Here is an 18,344-nt window from a genome sequence, read left to right as displayed (position 1 = left end):
TAATTTTAAATTGCTGGAGTTTTCCATGAACATTTTCATGCACCAGACTCCAGGCTCCTTGTTAAAATGGCAATATTGTGCCGTTTTACCCAGCGAGACCTCCAAAGAGGCAGGGATCAAAATGACTGCCCGAGCTCAGGCAGGAGAGAGCAGAAAACAGAGCTGCTGGTGCTCTTGTGTTTGCTGTCCCTGCATATCTGTTGGGTTTCTCTAAGCCTCCCCTTTTTGGTGCGCTGGGTCTCACCTTCATAATTTCCATTGTATCTCTGTGATATCTGCTTCCCACAGTGTCCAGAGCAGAGTGGAGCTACGGAAGAGGTTGAAATGCCGCAGCTTCAAGTGGTACCTGGAAAACGTTTATCCCGAACTTCGGTACGGATGTGTGATCTCCACCTGTCTGTTGCAGGCCAGCGGGGTGCCCCATCCCTCCTGCCCCACAGAGCTGTCCTCTGCACCTCCAGTCCTCACACCTCCCCCTGCCCCAGAGACACAGGCACCCCCTCCCCTGGGCTTCACAGAAGGGCACAGTGAACTCCGTGCTGGCTGTAAAGAAGCCATTGCATCCATTCTCCCAGTCACTATCAGGAGCCATACTGAGAAAGGGTGCAAAAGTTCTGGAGATACCTCCAGGGACCTGCTGGTGCAATGACTGAGTACAGAATCACAGCGTGAAAATGATTTATAGCTGTTTTCTTGCTTTTTTGCCATGTGTGGCATTGCACAGCAGCAGCATTCACAGGGAATGCCAGTGCTCTGTGGTGGTTTGTTATAAAGTTCCCCACTCTTGTAAGCTGAAGGCTGACCTTCAGCCTGCTCACAGTCTATTACTTGCTTCTCTGTTTGCCTTGTGCACTGTTATTTATTTTTTCCTCTTATAAAGGCCATCCATCCATCTCTGAGTGCTGCTTCTGCTGCGTCCCTGTCCATGTACCGCTCAGTACTGAGTGGTTCAGTGTTGTAATAGACCTTGCCATTCTCATTTTCTGAAGGTGAAATGGTGTGACTGCACTGTTCCTACCTCACTGAGCCTCCCTGCGAGTACTACATGTGCCTGGGGGAGTAGGGATGTTGTTTTCATGCTTTTTCCACAGGATTCCCGAGGAATCGCTCTATCAGACTGGGATGATCAGGCAAAGGCAGAGCTGTCTGGAGTCACACAAGTCTGAGGCCCAAGAGTTCCCCATCCTGAGCTTAAATCCTTGTATCAGCAGCAAAGGCACGGCAGCAACGGCACAGGTAACATGTGTTGCAAACCCTTATGATGCTGGCTGGAGAGAAGGCTCTGGGGCAAATTCAAGATGGTTTCTTACATGTGCTAAAGCTCTCTTGGGAGGATTACCCATTCTGCCAGCCCCTTTCCTCAGGTAGCATGTAGTTAAACCCTGGTAAACCCTCCTTGCCTCGGTGGGGGCCCTGGGCAGCAGCAGGAACTGGTGCAGGAGCCCCAGTATGGGGTGCGCTGGTTAACTGTGAGCTTGCCTGCACCGAGCGCTTGCTGCTGCTCAGGAACGCCACGCGCCGTTCATCTGCAGAGATCAGAGAAAGACAAAGAGAACTATAATTTCCTCTCATCTTTCAGCCTTATTTCTTTCAAAATGCACTGAATTGCAATGGTATTTATAACTTCATAGTCTGCATTCTCTCAATATTAGATTGCCCATTAAACTTGTGAGAATTTAATGAGGATGATCTAGGTTTTTTTCATTCTCACTGAGATGAGAAAAAGCTATATGAATCTGTGTTCTCAAAAGCATATTCTAGGAAATGTTAGAGCCAACAGCAGGCACATGTGCCTTGCAGCGGAGTTGGTGGAGCAAGACCCTGAAGACGCAGCTTCAAAACCTGCCTTTGCTTCAGGCTCTCTTTGTGATTTTGGGCATGTCAGTAAGTTCTCTCACTGTTCCCATCTATAAAACAGGGAGGATAACAATCACACACACCTTCAGGAGTGTCTTGAAACAGTTTAATAGGCAACAGTGTATTTGCTTCCACTTGACTGTACATCCTTAACCCTGATGGTTATGCATTCAAACCAGGTAGCTATGCATATAAAAGGCCCAGCCTGGAGATGCTGCTGAAAATGTCCCTAATTTGTATGTGCAAATGAAGCATGTCATTATGTGTATCTCTTTTGCATGCAGTTGCATGACTGTCTTTAGTTAGGAAGGTAATATCTGCTTCACAGTGCAGTAAAGTCAACAGTGACTACTTGAATGTTAGTCAGTTCAGAAAATATAGTGAAAATAACTGCAGATACTGCATAGCTACAGTTCTTACAGTTTAACTAGTTTCCACATATTAGAGTTCTTTTTCTTTCTTCCACTGCTATGAACAAACAGCAAGAGAAGTGAGCTGATGGGAGCAGGTCATCATGTTTTGCACTCTGCTGAAGAAAAAAAAAAGTTTTAGTGGCAGTTGCAACTTTCAATGAATTGGATGTTTTTAAAAAAAATTTGGAAAATCAGAATGGAAAATGTTGCTACAAGCTAGCATTTCCAAATGAAATGGCTTTGGTCTTTCTGAAATATCAATTTGATGTGATACTTTAAAATGAGAAATGTCATGCCTACAAGTTGGGTTGTTTCATTCCCATCAAACACATTTTGTTTTGACATTTCTGTGCAGTAAATTTTTTGGAATTTTTCAAGCCACAAACTTTTCACCTTCCCATTCTGATTCTGCAGCAGTTGTAATAGGTCAACACTTCCCACTGGATGGCAACTCCATTTCTTGTGCACACCCAGGACTAACTCTGCAAGGGAACAGAAAAATACACTACAAACAGATTGCTGAATAGCTACACTCGTTACACAGGCAGGAATAGAGAACAACTTTTCCTTTTATCTTTGTCTTTCTAGGATAGTTCTCTATTAGTTGTACCCATAGAGAATATTTCAGCTAAAAGCAGGACATTTAAATTTTATTTTTAATAGAAACTTGTATTTTCATTAAACAATTGTTACAAGACCACCTGACCTTGTGGATGACGCTGGCGTTATAGTCACCAGGCTGTGTAGGATAGATATGCAGCAGTCCTGAATGCTACTTGGCTTCATGTGTGGTATACCAGAGTAGAGCAATAACCTTCACTTTTAACATACTGAGGTCACATCTTGTTTACCTAAGCTTCATTTTTTGAAAAATAGGCTTAGCTAATTCAAAGCTGTGCTTTCCTGGCATTCAGCAAGTACTATGGAAATATCCTGGCTATCCAGATCCTTTTATTATCAGTGTTAGTAGCATTAATTTGGTTGCTTGATTGCCCTTCCATAGCTGTCTCCCACTAGGCTCCCCAAGCCCCTTACCAACATGACATGCATGAAGTCCTGGACTGGGTGTGAGAAGATCTGGGCTGTTATACAGCACCAGGGCTTGAGGAGAGAGGAACAGAAGCTGTCAGATGGCAATCAGTTGCTCTTTATTTTAGTTTTTTCTATCTGTAGTGCAGAGGAAGGGTGTTGTGAGCCCTCTGGCCCACATCCATAGTCTGGGTAGATTCAGAAGAGTAGTCAGTGGTGAAATCAGGTTTACACCCCTACGAAATCTCCCAAACCTGCCCTGATGTGCCTGGAGTTACTCCTGCAGTACTAAAAGGGGCACTGAGGCACAAGAAGACCCCTTGCCTTCGTGTAGGAGAGCTCTGTCCTCTCGTCCCTGGGACCCACGTGGTCATTTCCAGAAGTTCTGGTAGCAATCAGGGCAGGCTTTTTCTCCCGAGGTGGCTCTCAGAGGGACCTGCTCTGGAGTTAGTGACTGGCAGAGACCTTTGTGCAGTGCTGCCCATCCCCAGGCCACAACGGGCTCTGCCTGCGCTCCTGCCCACCAGAGCCTTGGTGCTCTATGTTTTGTCGCGTCTCATTTGCTAAATAAACCGATGGATTTAGTTTTTCACAAGAGAAGCACATCTGAGGGAAAACAATTGATAATTTTTTCCTGGTCTATCTGGTGAAGACGTGAATAGTTGGGTTGTTCGGTTGGCTTTTTTTTCAAACTAAGTGTCAGTTGATACTAGTCCGTAGATCTTTGGAATAGGTATCTGACTCTGGGATTTCTTTAAATCATTAGCAGTTTCAGGAAAACTGACATCCTTCAGATAAAAAAGCAGAAGACACTTTGACCTGGATACTCACACACATGTAAGCAGTAGCTGACAAGCGAGGAAACAGTGGGTAGTTTGCTGCATCTGTTTCCCGGGCTTGCACCCCAAAATATCTGGGCCTTGGAGCTGAGTGGCTGCCATTGCATCTGGGCTGTATGTCCTTGATCTTACTGTGAAGGAAATGCAGTGATAATCTGCCTGATGTGGCACTGAAGCTCACCCCAGTTGGCTTGAAGACCTCTGTGCGTGACTAGACTTGGCACTTTCTTGGGAGAACATTTAGCATCTATCCATACTAACCTGACAGCGTCCCTCCTGAGATATCTCAACCAGCAAAATTATCTTCTGACCTTTCTGCCCACAAAGGTCTTTGTACTTCTGCTCCGTGGGCGCATCTTGCCGCAGCTGTAAGCCAGCTGGCACTGCGGGAGCTGGGTAGAGCGGAGGGGCTGGCTGGCAGCGGTGTCACCGCCGCACCTGGGCTGCCACGAGCACCTTGTCTCCTTTGCTTTCCCTCTCCTGAGGTGCCTGTAAGTGCTGTTTGCATCCCAGGGCCTTTTGATGAGTGAAGCACTTTGGTGCCCTTAGGTGACCCATGCAGTTGTGTGCCTTGGGAAACCCTTCCCTGTGATTTTAGAAAGATAATTGAGGGCTGAGGTTGTTCCTGGCTTCTTCAGAAGTATTTTTCTCTAGCTGCTGCTCCGGGTTTAGGGTATGGCTGACCTCTTGCTCGGCAGCAGAGCACACACAGCTCTGTCACGTACCACTGGGCTCCCGTGGGGCTGCTCCCTGCTAGGCTGAGGGGCTCCTTTCTCCTTCTGCCAGCCAGGCTATGCCAAGCCGAAGGTCACATTTTAAAATAATTTCCTCAATTCACAATGATGCTGAGTAACAGTGACAGGTGCCTGCTCAAATGATGTTAAAGCCTTGAAAAACAGTCACAGGCCTGAGATGGGGTTAGTGTTATCTGAGGCTTCAGAGGAAGGGGATTGCTGGCTTTAGTGTCCAGCCGGTAGCTTGGCTCTCCCAGTCCACCCTTTTCCTCCTTGCTCCACCACCACTTCATCTTTGTCTGAAAAGGCAGGAAATCTTGACCTCAGTTTCATCTTGTACGTCTGCTTTTCCTTGCTGCCAGGGTCAGCTCTAGACACCGCTGGCATCTCTTGAGGCCAGTCTGCATCCCCGAAGCCACCTTAGCTCCTCGGAGGGCTCTCTTCACTTGCCCTGGGCTGCCCCATCCACCACAGCCTCTGGGGTGTGAAGCTCTGCTGTGGTTCCTGCTGTGCTGGCTGCCTGAGGGCTCAGCGCGCCAGGGTTTAGAAGATACAAGTAGTTTCTCATGGGAAAAAAAAAAGCAGGAATTTTCATGCCAACTGATACAAATAAGGGAAGAGATGGGGTAAGATAAAAATTTGCATGGCCGTTTGCCTTTATTTTAACTCAAAGCTTTTAATGGATTCTGTTGTATTCAAGTGACATCCCCTCCCCCGCCCAGAATTTCTTCATTTTCTGCATCATTTTCTCTGGCTTTCATCTAGGGCTGAAAAGAGACAAGACATGATTAGAAGTGGATAAAACATTTTCAACAGGACTGGCTTTCATAAAAAGCCATTCTGCCAAAATAGAAGAGCCGTGTGAAAATTTGTCAGTCTAGATAAAGACAGCAGCAGGGCAGCCTGCGGGCAAGAGCGGAGGGTATCAGCTGTCGGACCGATGCGTATATCCAGCTCTGAAGGTCTCACTGCTTATGATGAACAACAGCTTAGGAGAGGTGGTTACCACCACCCTCTCTATCCCATGGCGTCTTGCTGAATGAGGGGATGGTCCTGCCTTGAAAGGACGTGAATATTGGGAAGGCTGGAACAGGGTCTGGCCTGGAAAAAAAGCCCGGAGAATCTCTGGGAGGAGCAGTCCTCCATGGGGTGTCTCGGTGCAGCAAGGAGTTTAAGAGTTCAAACCAAAAAAAACCCTCACAAAGTCCCATGGCCTGAGTTAGCTGGGGCATTCAATGTATACACAAGTTACAGGATTAACTTGCTGCTGCTGAGGAGCCTCATGGGTGCAGCTCCAGCCCTGTCCTGAGCTAAAATGACAAACAACTGGTTAAAAATATAAAGCAGGTTTTCAAAGCAGCTTGTAGCGGCGTGGGCGCCAAGAACAGATGTTGGAGCTTGCCCCGTAGGGTTTGGTTCTCACAGATGCAGGACTAATTTGGCACCTGATTTCCCAGGCTGGTGGTTTACACAGCAGCTGACAGCGTGCATGGTTGGGGTGTCTGGAATGTGTTCACTGCAGGATCAGGTAAACTTTGTTCCATCTGACGAAGAAGTAGTTGCCAGAAGGCCCTTTGGGTGCAGACTGGAGCTTTGAAAATGAATGCTTGTTATGTGCTGATATCCGGGGAAGCTCTCTCTGAGAAGCCTGTGAGCAGGCTGTTCAGAAAACCAGGTTTGATTTCCATTAGCTGGTGGGGACTAGTAGGCTAAGAAGCTCAAGGTGTGATGATCACAGCGTGAAGTCCTTGTGGATCTGGGTCTGCTGTGCAAAAGTGTGTTTCCCTTCCAGGTGGCTAAGAACCTGAATGGAGTAGGTTTTTTATTCCCAGGAATTAAATGCCTGTAGCTGTCTGTTTTGAAGTCGGGGACAAGAGTTAGAGGTGCTGACGGTGACAAATACCAAAGAGGTAGAAGCATTTCCCTGCTCTAATAACTCATGCTAATGCAACCCAAAGCCTCCACCATTCAAAGTCAGGGGAGCTGCAGGCGTCCCAGCGCTGAGATTAGAGCAGTCATTCTTCACTTCCCCCCCGGCACTCAGAAAGGGTTGCAGTCTCCCAGGAGCCCCTTTTACCCTTCATTTATCCAGATCCAGCCTAACTACCATATGTTTGAGCACTGCCTTCCCCTCCATTCTCAACACCCCTGCTCACTTGACTCCTCCGCATCTGAGCTTTCACTGTTTTGCTTTCCCTCTGCACCTTTTCTTTCACGGCAGCTTTCCCAGTTCCCATAGCGTGTATCCTGTCAAAGCCTGTTGCAGAAACCCTCTTGCTCCCTGGCCTTGCTCTCTCCAGTATGGTTGTTGCCCTCTGCTAGTGAAGCCAGCCTGCTGCTTGTCATCCGGACCTGCTCACCTGCCCTGCCACAGCTCGGCAACCTGCTTTCCATTTGCTCCTGCTGCTGCTCACCTGGCTGCTGTCTCAAAGCCGTTTACACAGCGGGAGTTGATCCTGCTTTGCACCCTGGCTAGAAGCCCTCAGAAACCCCTTCCAGCCCTGCTCTTTCTAATTTTAAAGTTAATGCCAGCACAAAGTTATAAGCAATAAACCTGTTCCAGAAGACACTCTCCAGGGTTACATAAAGGCATGGTTTGTGGTTTCCTGTAAGCCAAAGCAGCTCTTATCTGCTTGTGTACACCCATAAATAGCAGGGAGACATCCCTTGCCTGGGCAATCTCAGATCCTTGGGAGGTGCTTTTGGGTAATATGAACACAGGTGGATGATAGAAAATGTTCAATGGGAATAAACATTGGAGTAAACTTCTGTGAAATACTCCTGGGCTAAGCAGTGTATCTGTACATACATGATGCTTTGTCTAGCACATTTGGAAATGCTGGCCATACTATCAGCTACTTCATTTTTTCTCCACGTAAAACATCCATGGGTGAAAAAGGATAATCCCAGAGAGCCCCTGTTGTATGGTAAGTTTTACACAGGACAAAAAGTCTCTGTTCCTCCCAGGGTTATTTCTTGGGCTGAGGAGCTGATAAAGAGCAGGTGAACATGAAAAGCAGCATGAGGAAAAAAGCTCCAAGACATCCCAGGGGAGCAGAAGTAGCAGTGGTCATAGCAAACCAGTACAGCAAACATTTGGAGTTTGGTTCTGCTCCTTTGATTTAAAGCAGAGCTTTACCCCTGATTTTTGTGATGTTTGGAACAGAACCCCAGGAGTTGCAGATATTTGCTATATATCACCTCCTGTCTCCTACTACCAGCTGCAAAGCTTTTCTGCTGCTCTTCCTTGGAAAAAGAGGATTGCACATTGTGCAGTTAATAGTATTTCTGCCTCTCTTTTGCTGTTTTTGCATCCCCTTGTTCCCTGGCCACAGCCCAGTTCTGGCTATGAAATCCTTTGCCTCATGAACCATTTTCTTCCAGCAGCATTTGTAGACATTTTCTTTGGTACATGGAGCACCCCAATAACAGCTGCTGTTTGGGGGAGGCTTGAAACATCCTAGAGACGTGTCCTGGTGCCTTTTGAAGTCAATGAGGTTTGTGCTTGGGTTCAGAGGTGACAGGATCCAAGCCAAAGTGTTTGTTTTCCAGGTAGAAGAATACCAAGAATCAAGCCTGATCTCTCACCTCCTTACTTTTTCTTCTTCTTTGCAGGAATGGACATACACGTACAACCACCAGGTCCGCCAGCAGCAGCTGTGCTTGTCTGTGTACACCCTCTTCCCCGGTTCCCAGGTGCTGCTGTCACCTTGCAAAGAAAGTGACAACAAGCAGGTGAGCCCTGTCATTGATCCCCTGTTTTCTTTGAAGTTCTCTTTTCCTCAGCATAGTATTACTGCACATCAAATGTGCTCTGCCTTCACCCGGGAAGCACGGTCTATCTGGGAGTACAGACTCTGGCCTGTTCAGCCCTTTGCCTCTTAAATGAGTGTGTTGATAAGGATGTCTATTAGTGCGGTTGGTGATCTGGATACTTATCTGCAGAAGTCAAACCAGAACTGGCAATTTAGTTTACACGCGCTGCCAGTCAGCCAGCAGATGCTAACGTTTCTCTGCAGTTAATCATCAAGCTGGCATTTGAACCAGTGACCTGGGGAAAAAGCTGTTAGTAATATATTATCTCCCTGAAGCCAGGCAAAGGCGAAGCTTGAATGAGTGTGCTTCTGATGGGAGAAATGCTCAGCATGTGCTCTGCTCGGTGTGGGTTTGGGGACCTTGTACTTCCCAGCATCAGGCCACAAAGGCTTAGTGATGACTGTCCTCTTGATGCTGGAACAGTGTAGTAAAAGCCTAATAAGGAGGAAGTTTTTTCACCCCTGTTTCTCCTCTCGTGTGTATCTCTCCTCAGCGATGGGGTAAAGTTGGGTCACACATTGAACACATAGCTTCACGCTTCTGTTTGGACACTGAGACGATTGGGGACACGAATGAGAGTACCAAAGAGCTTGTCATCAACCCTTGTGAGAGCACAGCCATGAGTCAACGCTGGGACATGGTGATGTCTTGACCTGCTGGAGGACTTATGCAGTAGGGATGGGCACTGAGACATTGCTACATGCAGCCAAGGTGCACCTGATGGAGCTCAAATGCAAAACCATTGGTGGTCCTTGAGTACTATGGGACAGGAGAAGAATCATTCAAATATAAATAAGGACATGGTGCTCCGGGTTGAACAACGGATGTTGTCTGCAAAACATGCAGGTGGGGTTGGCCTGTTGGTGGTAATACATTCAAAGAGAAGGGATGGCAAAAAAACCAAACTTGAAATGTTTTAGAGGGATACCGGTGCTCCTGCAGTGGGCCCTACAGAACTTCATTGTGCTCAGTATTGATTAATCTCTCTGGAAACAGAGGAAGAAGAACCTTGGAGACCAAAAGGAGACTTGGACTTGGAAAAACAAACATCTCAATAGCTTTTGGGGGGTGAGGTGGGTGTGCAAGGAGGGATGTGCCAAGGGATGCTAAGAAACATCGCCTGGGATCAAGTGGAAAACACTGAATTATCTTTGCACTTTCAATTGCTGTGGATGACTTTGCTGCAGACAGGATGGGTGGAGCCATGTTGCACATTCGAATTTCTATCTGGTCCACGTACAAGTTCTGTATATGGGGGCAGGGCAGTCATTTATGGCTGTGGCCAGGATCAAACCGGCCAGTAATGGGGTAACCCTGCTCTGTGCTGACTGCACATGGGGGCTGTTGAATGTCCAAAGCCCAAACAAAGAAAGGATTTGGGGTGTGAGATTAAAGGATATAAACTGCTGTGAAACTGGGAGGAAAGTCAGTAACATGATTATTTCTCCTCCCTGAAGGCCATGGGTGAGCCTCGGTCACTGAAAACTCCCCTATAATCTCACTATGTGTCTCTCACTGCTTCAGATCTGGACTAAGTCAAATTTTCACTTTTCTTCCATAAAAGTAATATTTTTGGTAATTGAAGGTAATTGTGTCATATTTCTGTTTCCCAATTCCCCGCTACGGAAGAGGGGACTCCCATGAAGTGCTACTGTGGAAGGAACAGAGGTAATTGAAACTAGAAACTGCTCTGAGAAAGGAAAAGGGATATTACCTGGGTCTGCTCCCCAGGTGTCTTGTAGCTCAAGATGTGAAGTACCAGAGAAAAGGTTTGGGATTCCCCCCGTCACACCTATGAGCTGGCAACCCTGGGTCACAAAGCACCTTTCTCCCAAAGTAATTTAGCATAGGCAGACTTAGCAGAAATGATTTCTTCAGCTTTTGGAGACAAGTCATTAACCAGAGGTCATGTCAGGTGGTATCACTATGTGGGAATGAAGTGGCGGCCAAAGGGGAATAGGACAGAAGATCTCAGAAGGGATCTTAGAAATGGAAGACCGGAAGGTCCTTTCCAGCCTGTCTTTCAAAGCAGCTCCCACTGCAGCAACAGGTAACAGGCAGTGAATCACCAGGAGCTGTGCGCACAGCTCTTGTGCAGTAACAGCTCTGGAAAAGAACTTTCACAGGACCGTCAATGTGATTTGAAAAAAAACATAGTTTGTGTTTCTCTGAATGGTAGGGTTTAATGAAAATCCTATCCTTTGTTTCCTGGGCTGCAAACTATAAGTAAAATAGCATAAGCTTTGAGCCTTCAAGTGCTCTCAGCATCCCTTCTTGAATAAATTGCTGGCTTTCAGGATTTTACTGCCTCAGTTTCTCTTCCCTCACTGCTGGAAGAAAGTTGTATGCGTAAATCTCCCTGGCTTAGAGGCAGAACAGTGTAACTTACAAAAGGTTGCAGGTTATAAATGCTTTCCCTGTGCTGCAGTGATTACTAACTTCATCAGGCTCCCTTGGTGCAGACCTCAGGGGCTTCTGTTATGACAGGGCTGGAGCAAGCTGTCATTTTGTGGTGGGAGATGGCATTGTTTCCATGTCACAGCTTTGCCCAGGAAACAAAGGGAAGCACTTAAAATGGAATGGACCCATTTCACAGAGAAGGGTAATGACCTTGGGCTCCTTCTATTTCATTGAATTGGGGAAATATCACAGCTACTTTTCACACCGGTGATGACAGGCAAGTGGTAGTAATTCCCTGTCTAGTGCTTGCAAGGGAAAGCAGCTCCCAAGAGCTTGAAACTTAATGTATTCACATCTGCATTGTGCCTACAGCCCGGGACTGCCTAGCTGCTGGCACTTCGATTCTGAAAATTCAGAGACAAACAACTTGGCATCAGTTTTTAAGTCCGTCACCTGGCAGGTACACTCTGAGCCAGATCTCAGACCTATCTAGCTTCATGATTTTCCACCACAGCCAAAAATACCTGTTCTGCTGACAACCAAAGCTCTCTAAACAGGTAACGCTCTACTTTGCCTTAGCAGAAACAGCTACCTCACTACACCTGGGTGTGCTTGAGCACACAGACCCGCGGGATCTGCAGGGATGTATTCCACTAAGAAGTCGTTTGAGCAGCTTTTCAGGTCTCTGCCTTTGTGAAACCCAAACGCTATACCAAACCCCTCCTATTCCAAAACACCCGCGAAGGTGATCACTGTGAACTTGTTTGGGGGCAGTGGAAGGCAGGCAGTGGGGCAGGTGACATCAAGCGCGGTGTGCCCCACCAGTGAGTAGCATCCTTAGCTAGGTCTCTTGCAGGCCCAAAAGCCACCGAGTACCCAACAGACCTGGGGAGCAGCAGCCACTCAGCGAACTGGTGATTGTGTCTCATGTATCCATCGGCTGTAAGCCTTAAACTGCAGCTTATTTCACAGTCCAAGAAATAAGATTAGCCCTGTGGATCTGCAATGTTTTTGGAGAAGCAAGAGAGTATCAGCCTGACTCCTGGGAAGCTTTACGTAAGCAGGCAATGGCCTGGCAGTCTCCAGCGCTAGCCCCAGTATGGCATTTAGCAAATCTTCTACTTAGCATCCCTGCAAAGAGACCTTGCATTGTGTCAGGGGGAGGGTTAACTGCTGCTGAAACCCAGCTCATACCTTCAGGTTTATTTCATTTATTAAAGTACACTGGAGACAGATGAACCTTTCTTGCTTTGTATTTGTTACTTGCCTAGGTATTTATTATCCTGCAGTGAACAGATATATGTGACATTGATAGGTGTGTCTAGATGGGCTCCTATGCCTGTACCTCTTAAGCCCCAATGTCATTTGGTAGTAATGCTTTTTGGTAACATTTTGCACTGACTTAAAGGCACAAAAGATAAAGTAGAAAATATGGTTCTAATCCTGGCTGTTGAGCTTTGTGACAGCCTTTATGATCTCCAGGTAAGTCACTTCTTGTGCCTTGGGAAAATTAGATTCAGAGAAGGAACCTCAGGGCTAGAACCACTGCCTTTTAAAAAGCCAAGAAAGGCTATGCAAAAAAATATATCCAAAAGCATCTTAGCCACCCCCTTCCCTCCCAAAGGAGATCCATGTTCCAGTGAGAACAAATCTATCTGGGTTTAGTTGGGCTGAGGAAGTCTTACAGTCCCTACCTCGCTGCTTACATGATGTCTGGGTATTTTGTGCTCTGTACCAGTGCAGTACCATAAGAGGACAACACAAAGCATCAATGCTTGGAACATCAGCTTACAACACGCAGATGCAGTAATTTAGTAGTAAAGAGATGGAAATTAAATTTAAAGACCTTTGATTATTCAGTGATGCAATAGGAAAATGAGGTTGGTGGATGAAGACTGGAGGACTGTGGTTCAAGACAAGCACTAGCTCTGAGTGCTAATCCTTTCTTCTGTTTCTAGGAGTGACTTGAGATATCTTACTTCATTTCCCTGCCTCAGTTTCCCAAACTTTAGTGAAGACTAAATGTTTTGATCGGAGAGAAAGCCAATTATTAGTTTTTGTTGCATGCAATATCAGTAGTGTTGGACTGGCAATTGACTGACAGCCTCTGAAGTTAGCTCTGTGGACCCTTATCATCTGCCTGCACAAGGTCTGGTTTGGACGGAGTGAATTTTCCTCATAGCAGCCTGTATGGTGCTGTGTTTTAGACTGGTGACCAAAACAGTGTTGATAATACACGACAGTGTGGTTTGGTTTTTTTTTTCATTTGCCTTGACCCACAGGTTTTTCTCACTTTCGCCCTTCTGATTTTTTCCCCCATCCCATTTGGTAGGGAGCGAGTGAGTGACTGGACAGGGGGCTTAGGTGCCAGCCAGAGTCAACCCCCATGCTGCCCTCAGCAAACCAGAGTCTTTAGCGTTAACAGGCTGGTCTTCATGGCTTGGGCTGATCGCAACTGTACAATAGGATCTGCACGGCTCAAATTTCAGATCTTAAAAGCTTTAGAGACAAGCTATGAGCTAGAATCATTTGTAGAAGTGGAAAAGGAAGCAAAATCATTACACACGAGCAGCAGAAAAAAACTGTAGCTCATTAATGTTATGGCTAAATTAATTTTGAATGATCAGTCCAGCTCCAGTTTTAATATTATGTAGCTGCTTTAGGTGGCTGAAGAGTTTAAGGAAGGTATGGGTGCCCTGTTTACACTGAGACTGAAGGGCTGAATCCAGTGGAAGTATTCCACATTTATGGATGTTTTCCATATGTCCACTGCTCTGTTACTCACTGGAAGTGCCTTCAGAACCCTGTAAGAATAAAAACCTGTTACAAGCTACTACTTCTCCAACTGAGTCTAATTAAGTTTTGAGTTGAGCTGCATTTTAGCTTAGAGCTGACAAAAAGCAACGTATACATTTGCAGTGAAGAGTGCTGCTTTTGTAGTGTGGGGGATGTTTTGTTTTCTCTGCTATTACTTGGGCACTAAGGAAATCCAGGCTGGTTGTGTGTGTGATGTACAAAAGGAAACATGACTGAGTTTCGAGGCTGGGTTGTGCATAAGCACTCTTCTAGTAATTACCTATCGACTGCCATCACAATGAGCGATGTCTCTCATTTTCCTGTGATTTATGTGAAAGAAGTGTCCAGACAAGACATCACTACTATACAGGGTTAAATTCAGTTGTAAAACTAACCAACCGACCAAAGAGGGGAAAAAAAAAGGAAAAGGACCATTATATGTAATCTGATACAGGTAGGAAAAGAAAGATAATGTAAAATCGGGACTGTTCCCAGGCTGAAAGGTTTTGGAGTCTGCAAGTCAGTAGGAATGTGTTTACAGTCATTTGTAAGAGTGGAAAAAAAGAGATCTTAAGTGTGAACAAGTTTACTGATAGTAAACATACTTCTTCCTGCAGTTTCTGCAACCCAAGCTTTCTTACCTTGAGCTGTGAGCCTATTGCAGACAGAAGTGTCCAGGCTAGCCTGTTCCCACTGCTCAAACAGAGAGAAGTGGGAAAAAGCAAATTCCCATCTAAAGGTCAAGTTGATACCAGTCTTCCTAGTTTTAAAATTTCTTAGGTTTACCCTGTGTGAGGAAGAAGGTTGCTTTCCCTGTAGGGTAGCAGTTCCTGCTGCAGCTGAGAGTCCTTAGCCAGGATGCTCAGAGTGCAGGCACCTTAATGCTGCTGCTCTTGCAAACTGACACCATGACCTCCTGGCTGTGGGCTGGAGTGGTTGTGCTTTGACCAAGTGAGCTGCAAATTCAGCATCAGTGACTCCGAGCTACATCATAGGGTCAGGTTTGTAACACTGCACCCAAGCAAAGTACCCTCAATCCTCAGTTTTCTTACTGAAAAGAGCATGCAACTCTGAACAGTCTTCATTAATTCTGATCCTGCTGAAAATTCCTTGACCACCCCCATAGCCATCCAGCTTATTTTCCCTAGCAGGGATGATTTTTTTCTCTAAATGCAGAGTGAGGCCCAAAGTCTACATGCAGTCACAACCTGATCCAAGGGTATTACTAACATTAGCTCTGACCCTCTTAGGCTAAGCCAACCCAATTTAAATAGCTATTACAAGTTTTACTGGACTTTAGCTGCCTGGGGCCACTGACAAGAAGGACATGCACAGCAGTGATCATTTCACAAGAAGCAAAAGAACATGAAGCGTTGGGAGAGAGTGCTCCTAATCCTCATCCTGAGGCTGCTTTCGCCTCCTTGCTAATCCTTGGGGAGCTGATCTGGGAGGGTTATGCAAAGCTAAGGTGAAAGGGAGTTTTCCTGGAGGTTTGGCAGTGGTGGGAAGCACTGACAGGTAGTCTGATTGACACAGAGGGCAGGGTGAGTGGGCTCACATGGTGCACAGGAGGTTGTGAAGGTATGAGGCTGCTGCTGCTGCAGCAGGTCAGGTGAGACCAGGGAGTAATCAAGGTCATTACAAGTGACCTGAGCATGGAACGCCTGCTCCCAGGGTGCAGAGAGCTCAGGTCAGCACCCTGCACTTGCAGATTTTTTTATTTTGACTGATAACTGGTCCCATGGCTTGAAATGGTGGCCCCAGAATGCTGTAGGGGTTAAAAGAAATTTGCTTATCTGGTCACAACATATTTTTGCTTCTGTTAATGAAACTGTTGTTAGACTGGCAATGGATTATTCAGTGCCTGGGAAGTGAAACCTTGATTTGGACACGGCACATATGTTGATAATGAGCATTACTTGTCCTGTCTCTGCAGCTTTGCATGCCAAATGCTTAGTATGTTTGCAATGGATCCTTAGCTTGAAAGATCACAGCCATTGCATCTTGAAATTGATTTTCTTCTGCAGAGAGGTGTTTGAAGCAAAAACCAATTTGGTTTGTATAAACTACATTAGATATAAGAAGATATCCCTCAGAGTGCATGGGATCACCTTTGAAGCCATTTTCACCCTACTGTGAATAACAAGTTGCACAATAAAAGGAATTTCTCACAGCTGATCTGATCTCTACCCATCCGTGAGTTGGCTCTGAAATGAGATAAACATATCTCCTCTAATTCAGGACAGGTGTATCACATTTCCCAATCATATTACAGAGACTCATGAGGCCTGGTGGTGTAACCCAGAGCATATTACTGGGGCAAGTGAGGCAGCTTTATCTGCTTTGAGGGACTTGTCTTGCAAATAAGATGCTAGGTTGCGCCTACTAGCTTCAGGAGGCAGTAAGCTGGTCTGTGAGATTCTACCTGGGCTGCTAGCTGGTAAGTGGTGGCTCTAGAGGTCACACGTGCAGCTTGCTTTTTTCTCTGGATAGATTCAGTGTGTTTTGTCTTTCTTCTCTCTTTTTCTGGCTGATTCTGTTCTTCCAGTCTGGTTCTCAGCTGGTGCCTGTCTGTTTAGGTATTCTGGCAGTCAGCCTACAGAAAACAGCAAAACAGAAAGTATGCTTTAAAGGGAAAGGAGTAAGGAAAAAAACCCAAACCTAAAACTACAGAACAAACTCACCATCTTTCCCTCTTTTCCGTCTTTCTTGGCCTTTTGTGTTAGGTTTTCATGATGTGTGCTAACATGTAATTTTTAGAATATCTTAAGGGGTATCGGGGCTTGGGATGCTACTTTGGTAGTGGAGATACAGGTGCATTTGCAGTGCAACTGCTGTCTGGAGTCATCCTCTCTTCTCTCAGGATGAGGCTGCCAGCTCCGGTTGTGCCAAGATTGGGCCTGTTCTGTGGATCTTGCATTGCTGTCTTCCCTTAGCAGGAGTATCAGCTTGGCTCATGGACACTGAGAAGTTATCCCTGAACAAGAACAGATGGGCTCCTAGTAATAGGTGCCAACTCAGGTTGCCCCTGGAACAACAGGGAAAAAGACCCTGGCTGGCCAGGCCTGGGGCAGGCCCTGGTTGTTCTGCGGGGGACAGGGTGACATTCACAGCTGAGCTTGTCTTCGCTGGTAGAAAGCAAATCTTCTGTCGTTTGCCTGTATGCGGCTGTGGAAATGAAAGATTCCGTATTCATGTATCAGAACAATTCATGGTAGTTGTCAAAAGGTGCCTGAGAGTGTAAGCATCCAAAAGGGAATGGAAAAATTCATGGTGCCTCAACTGCATCTTGGTAAGAAGTAACTGGTTGTTGTGGGGAAGACAAATTTCTGATGTCCTGAACCTGACTTCAACTTTTTGTGGCAAATAATAATAGTAGCAGCTGTTGGTGGGTGGATGGGTGTGGAGGGACTGCACACTATCCAGTCTGTGCTTTAAAAGGTCAGCCCTGAGCCGTTCTAATGTGAGGCAATGGGGAGTTAAAAGCTGTGCTTTCTAAATCCTGTGTGCTCAAGTGTGCAAGGCTGTGCTGAGGATGCTGTTCCTTCCTGTTATGACATGCCTGCTCCTGGGGGGACAGATGCCAACCTTAGCAGAGCCAGTGGGAGCCCACTTACCTTTGCTGAGACCCCGATGGAACAAGAAGCCAGGTCTGTTCAGGCAGCTGCAAGTTGTTCCTTGGAGGCTGCTCTTCCTAGGGCACTTGGCTGTCTGGTGCATCCTGCAGCCTACTACTTGTCGTTATTACCAGTTAATTTAAAATTAATCAAACAAGCCCTTACCAGCACATGAGACCAAAGGGTATTAGTGGGCATGATGGCAATGAAGGCTTTTATGAACCACTTCATAAAGCCAAATCCTCAGGTGCTACTGAGGCCATAATTAGATTTGAGGACAATATAATTCTCACCCCAACTCCCCATCTTTTTTCCCCCCTTTCTTTCTGGTAGGAAATAAAAGAAAACACTGAGCACTTGTTTCATTCTTGTGGAGTCCGAGTGTGGCTGCAGGCTCTTCACTCAGTAACCCAAAGGGATTACAACTTGATACCAAGTAGCCTGGAAGTAGTGTGAGCGTGAAAATATAGTGGTATTTTGCTGTAGACCACGTGGATCCCTTATTCAAGTGCCTTGAAAAAGCCTCCCAAGCCTTAGGAGCAATTAATAATGAAATCAACTAATAACAAGATCTGCAACGCAAAGAGAAAACTAGCCAGTATTTTGTTATGGGGAGAAAATGAGCAAACCAGCAGGGGACATGCTGATCATGTCTGATTCATGTTGTCTCTATAATCCCAGCTAAAATTTTAACAGCCCGGGAAGATGAATTACTCACTCCAACCAACACACGGATCAGCATGGGGTTTATTAGAAGCAGGCTATCATTTAACAATGTCAGGAGTGTATTTATTATTAAGCAGTAGACTCCACAGTCTAAATGGAAAACCATTACTCCTCCTT

General features: G+C 46.1%; 1 protein-coding gene across 2 annotated transcripts in view; it reads left to right on the top strand.

The window, feature by feature from the left end:
* The window catches only part of GALNT14 (polypeptide N-acetylgalactosaminyltransferase 14), a 100,663-nt gene extending 88,336 nt beyond the window's left edge, over positions 1–12,327 (top strand). For both annotated transcript variants that reach the window (XM_056357623.1, XM_056357624.1), the window contains exons 12-15: positions 289–372; positions 1,092–1,236; positions 8,488–8,607; positions 9,182–12,327. In XM_056357623.1, coding sequence (XP_056213598.1) covers positions 289–372; positions 1,092–1,236; positions 8,488–8,607; positions 9,182–9,340 — 508 coding nt within the window. In that variant the 3' untranslated portion in view covers positions 9,341–12,327. The remainder of the gene's footprint in view (positions 1–288; positions 373–1,091; positions 1,237–8,487; positions 8,608–9,181) is intronic.
* The last annotated feature ends 6,017 nt before the right edge of the window (positions 12,328–18,344 follow it).

Source organism: Falco biarmicus, chromosome 12, assembly GCF_023638135.1.
Source record: "Falco biarmicus isolate bFalBia1 chromosome 12, bFalBia1.pri, whole genome shotgun sequence".
Taxonomy (NCBI): Eukaryota; Metazoa; Chordata; class Aves; order Falconiformes; family Falconidae; genus Falco; species Falco biarmicus.
Note: the sequence above shows the minus strand (reverse complement) of the source record. Positions and strands in the feature narration are given on the sequence as shown.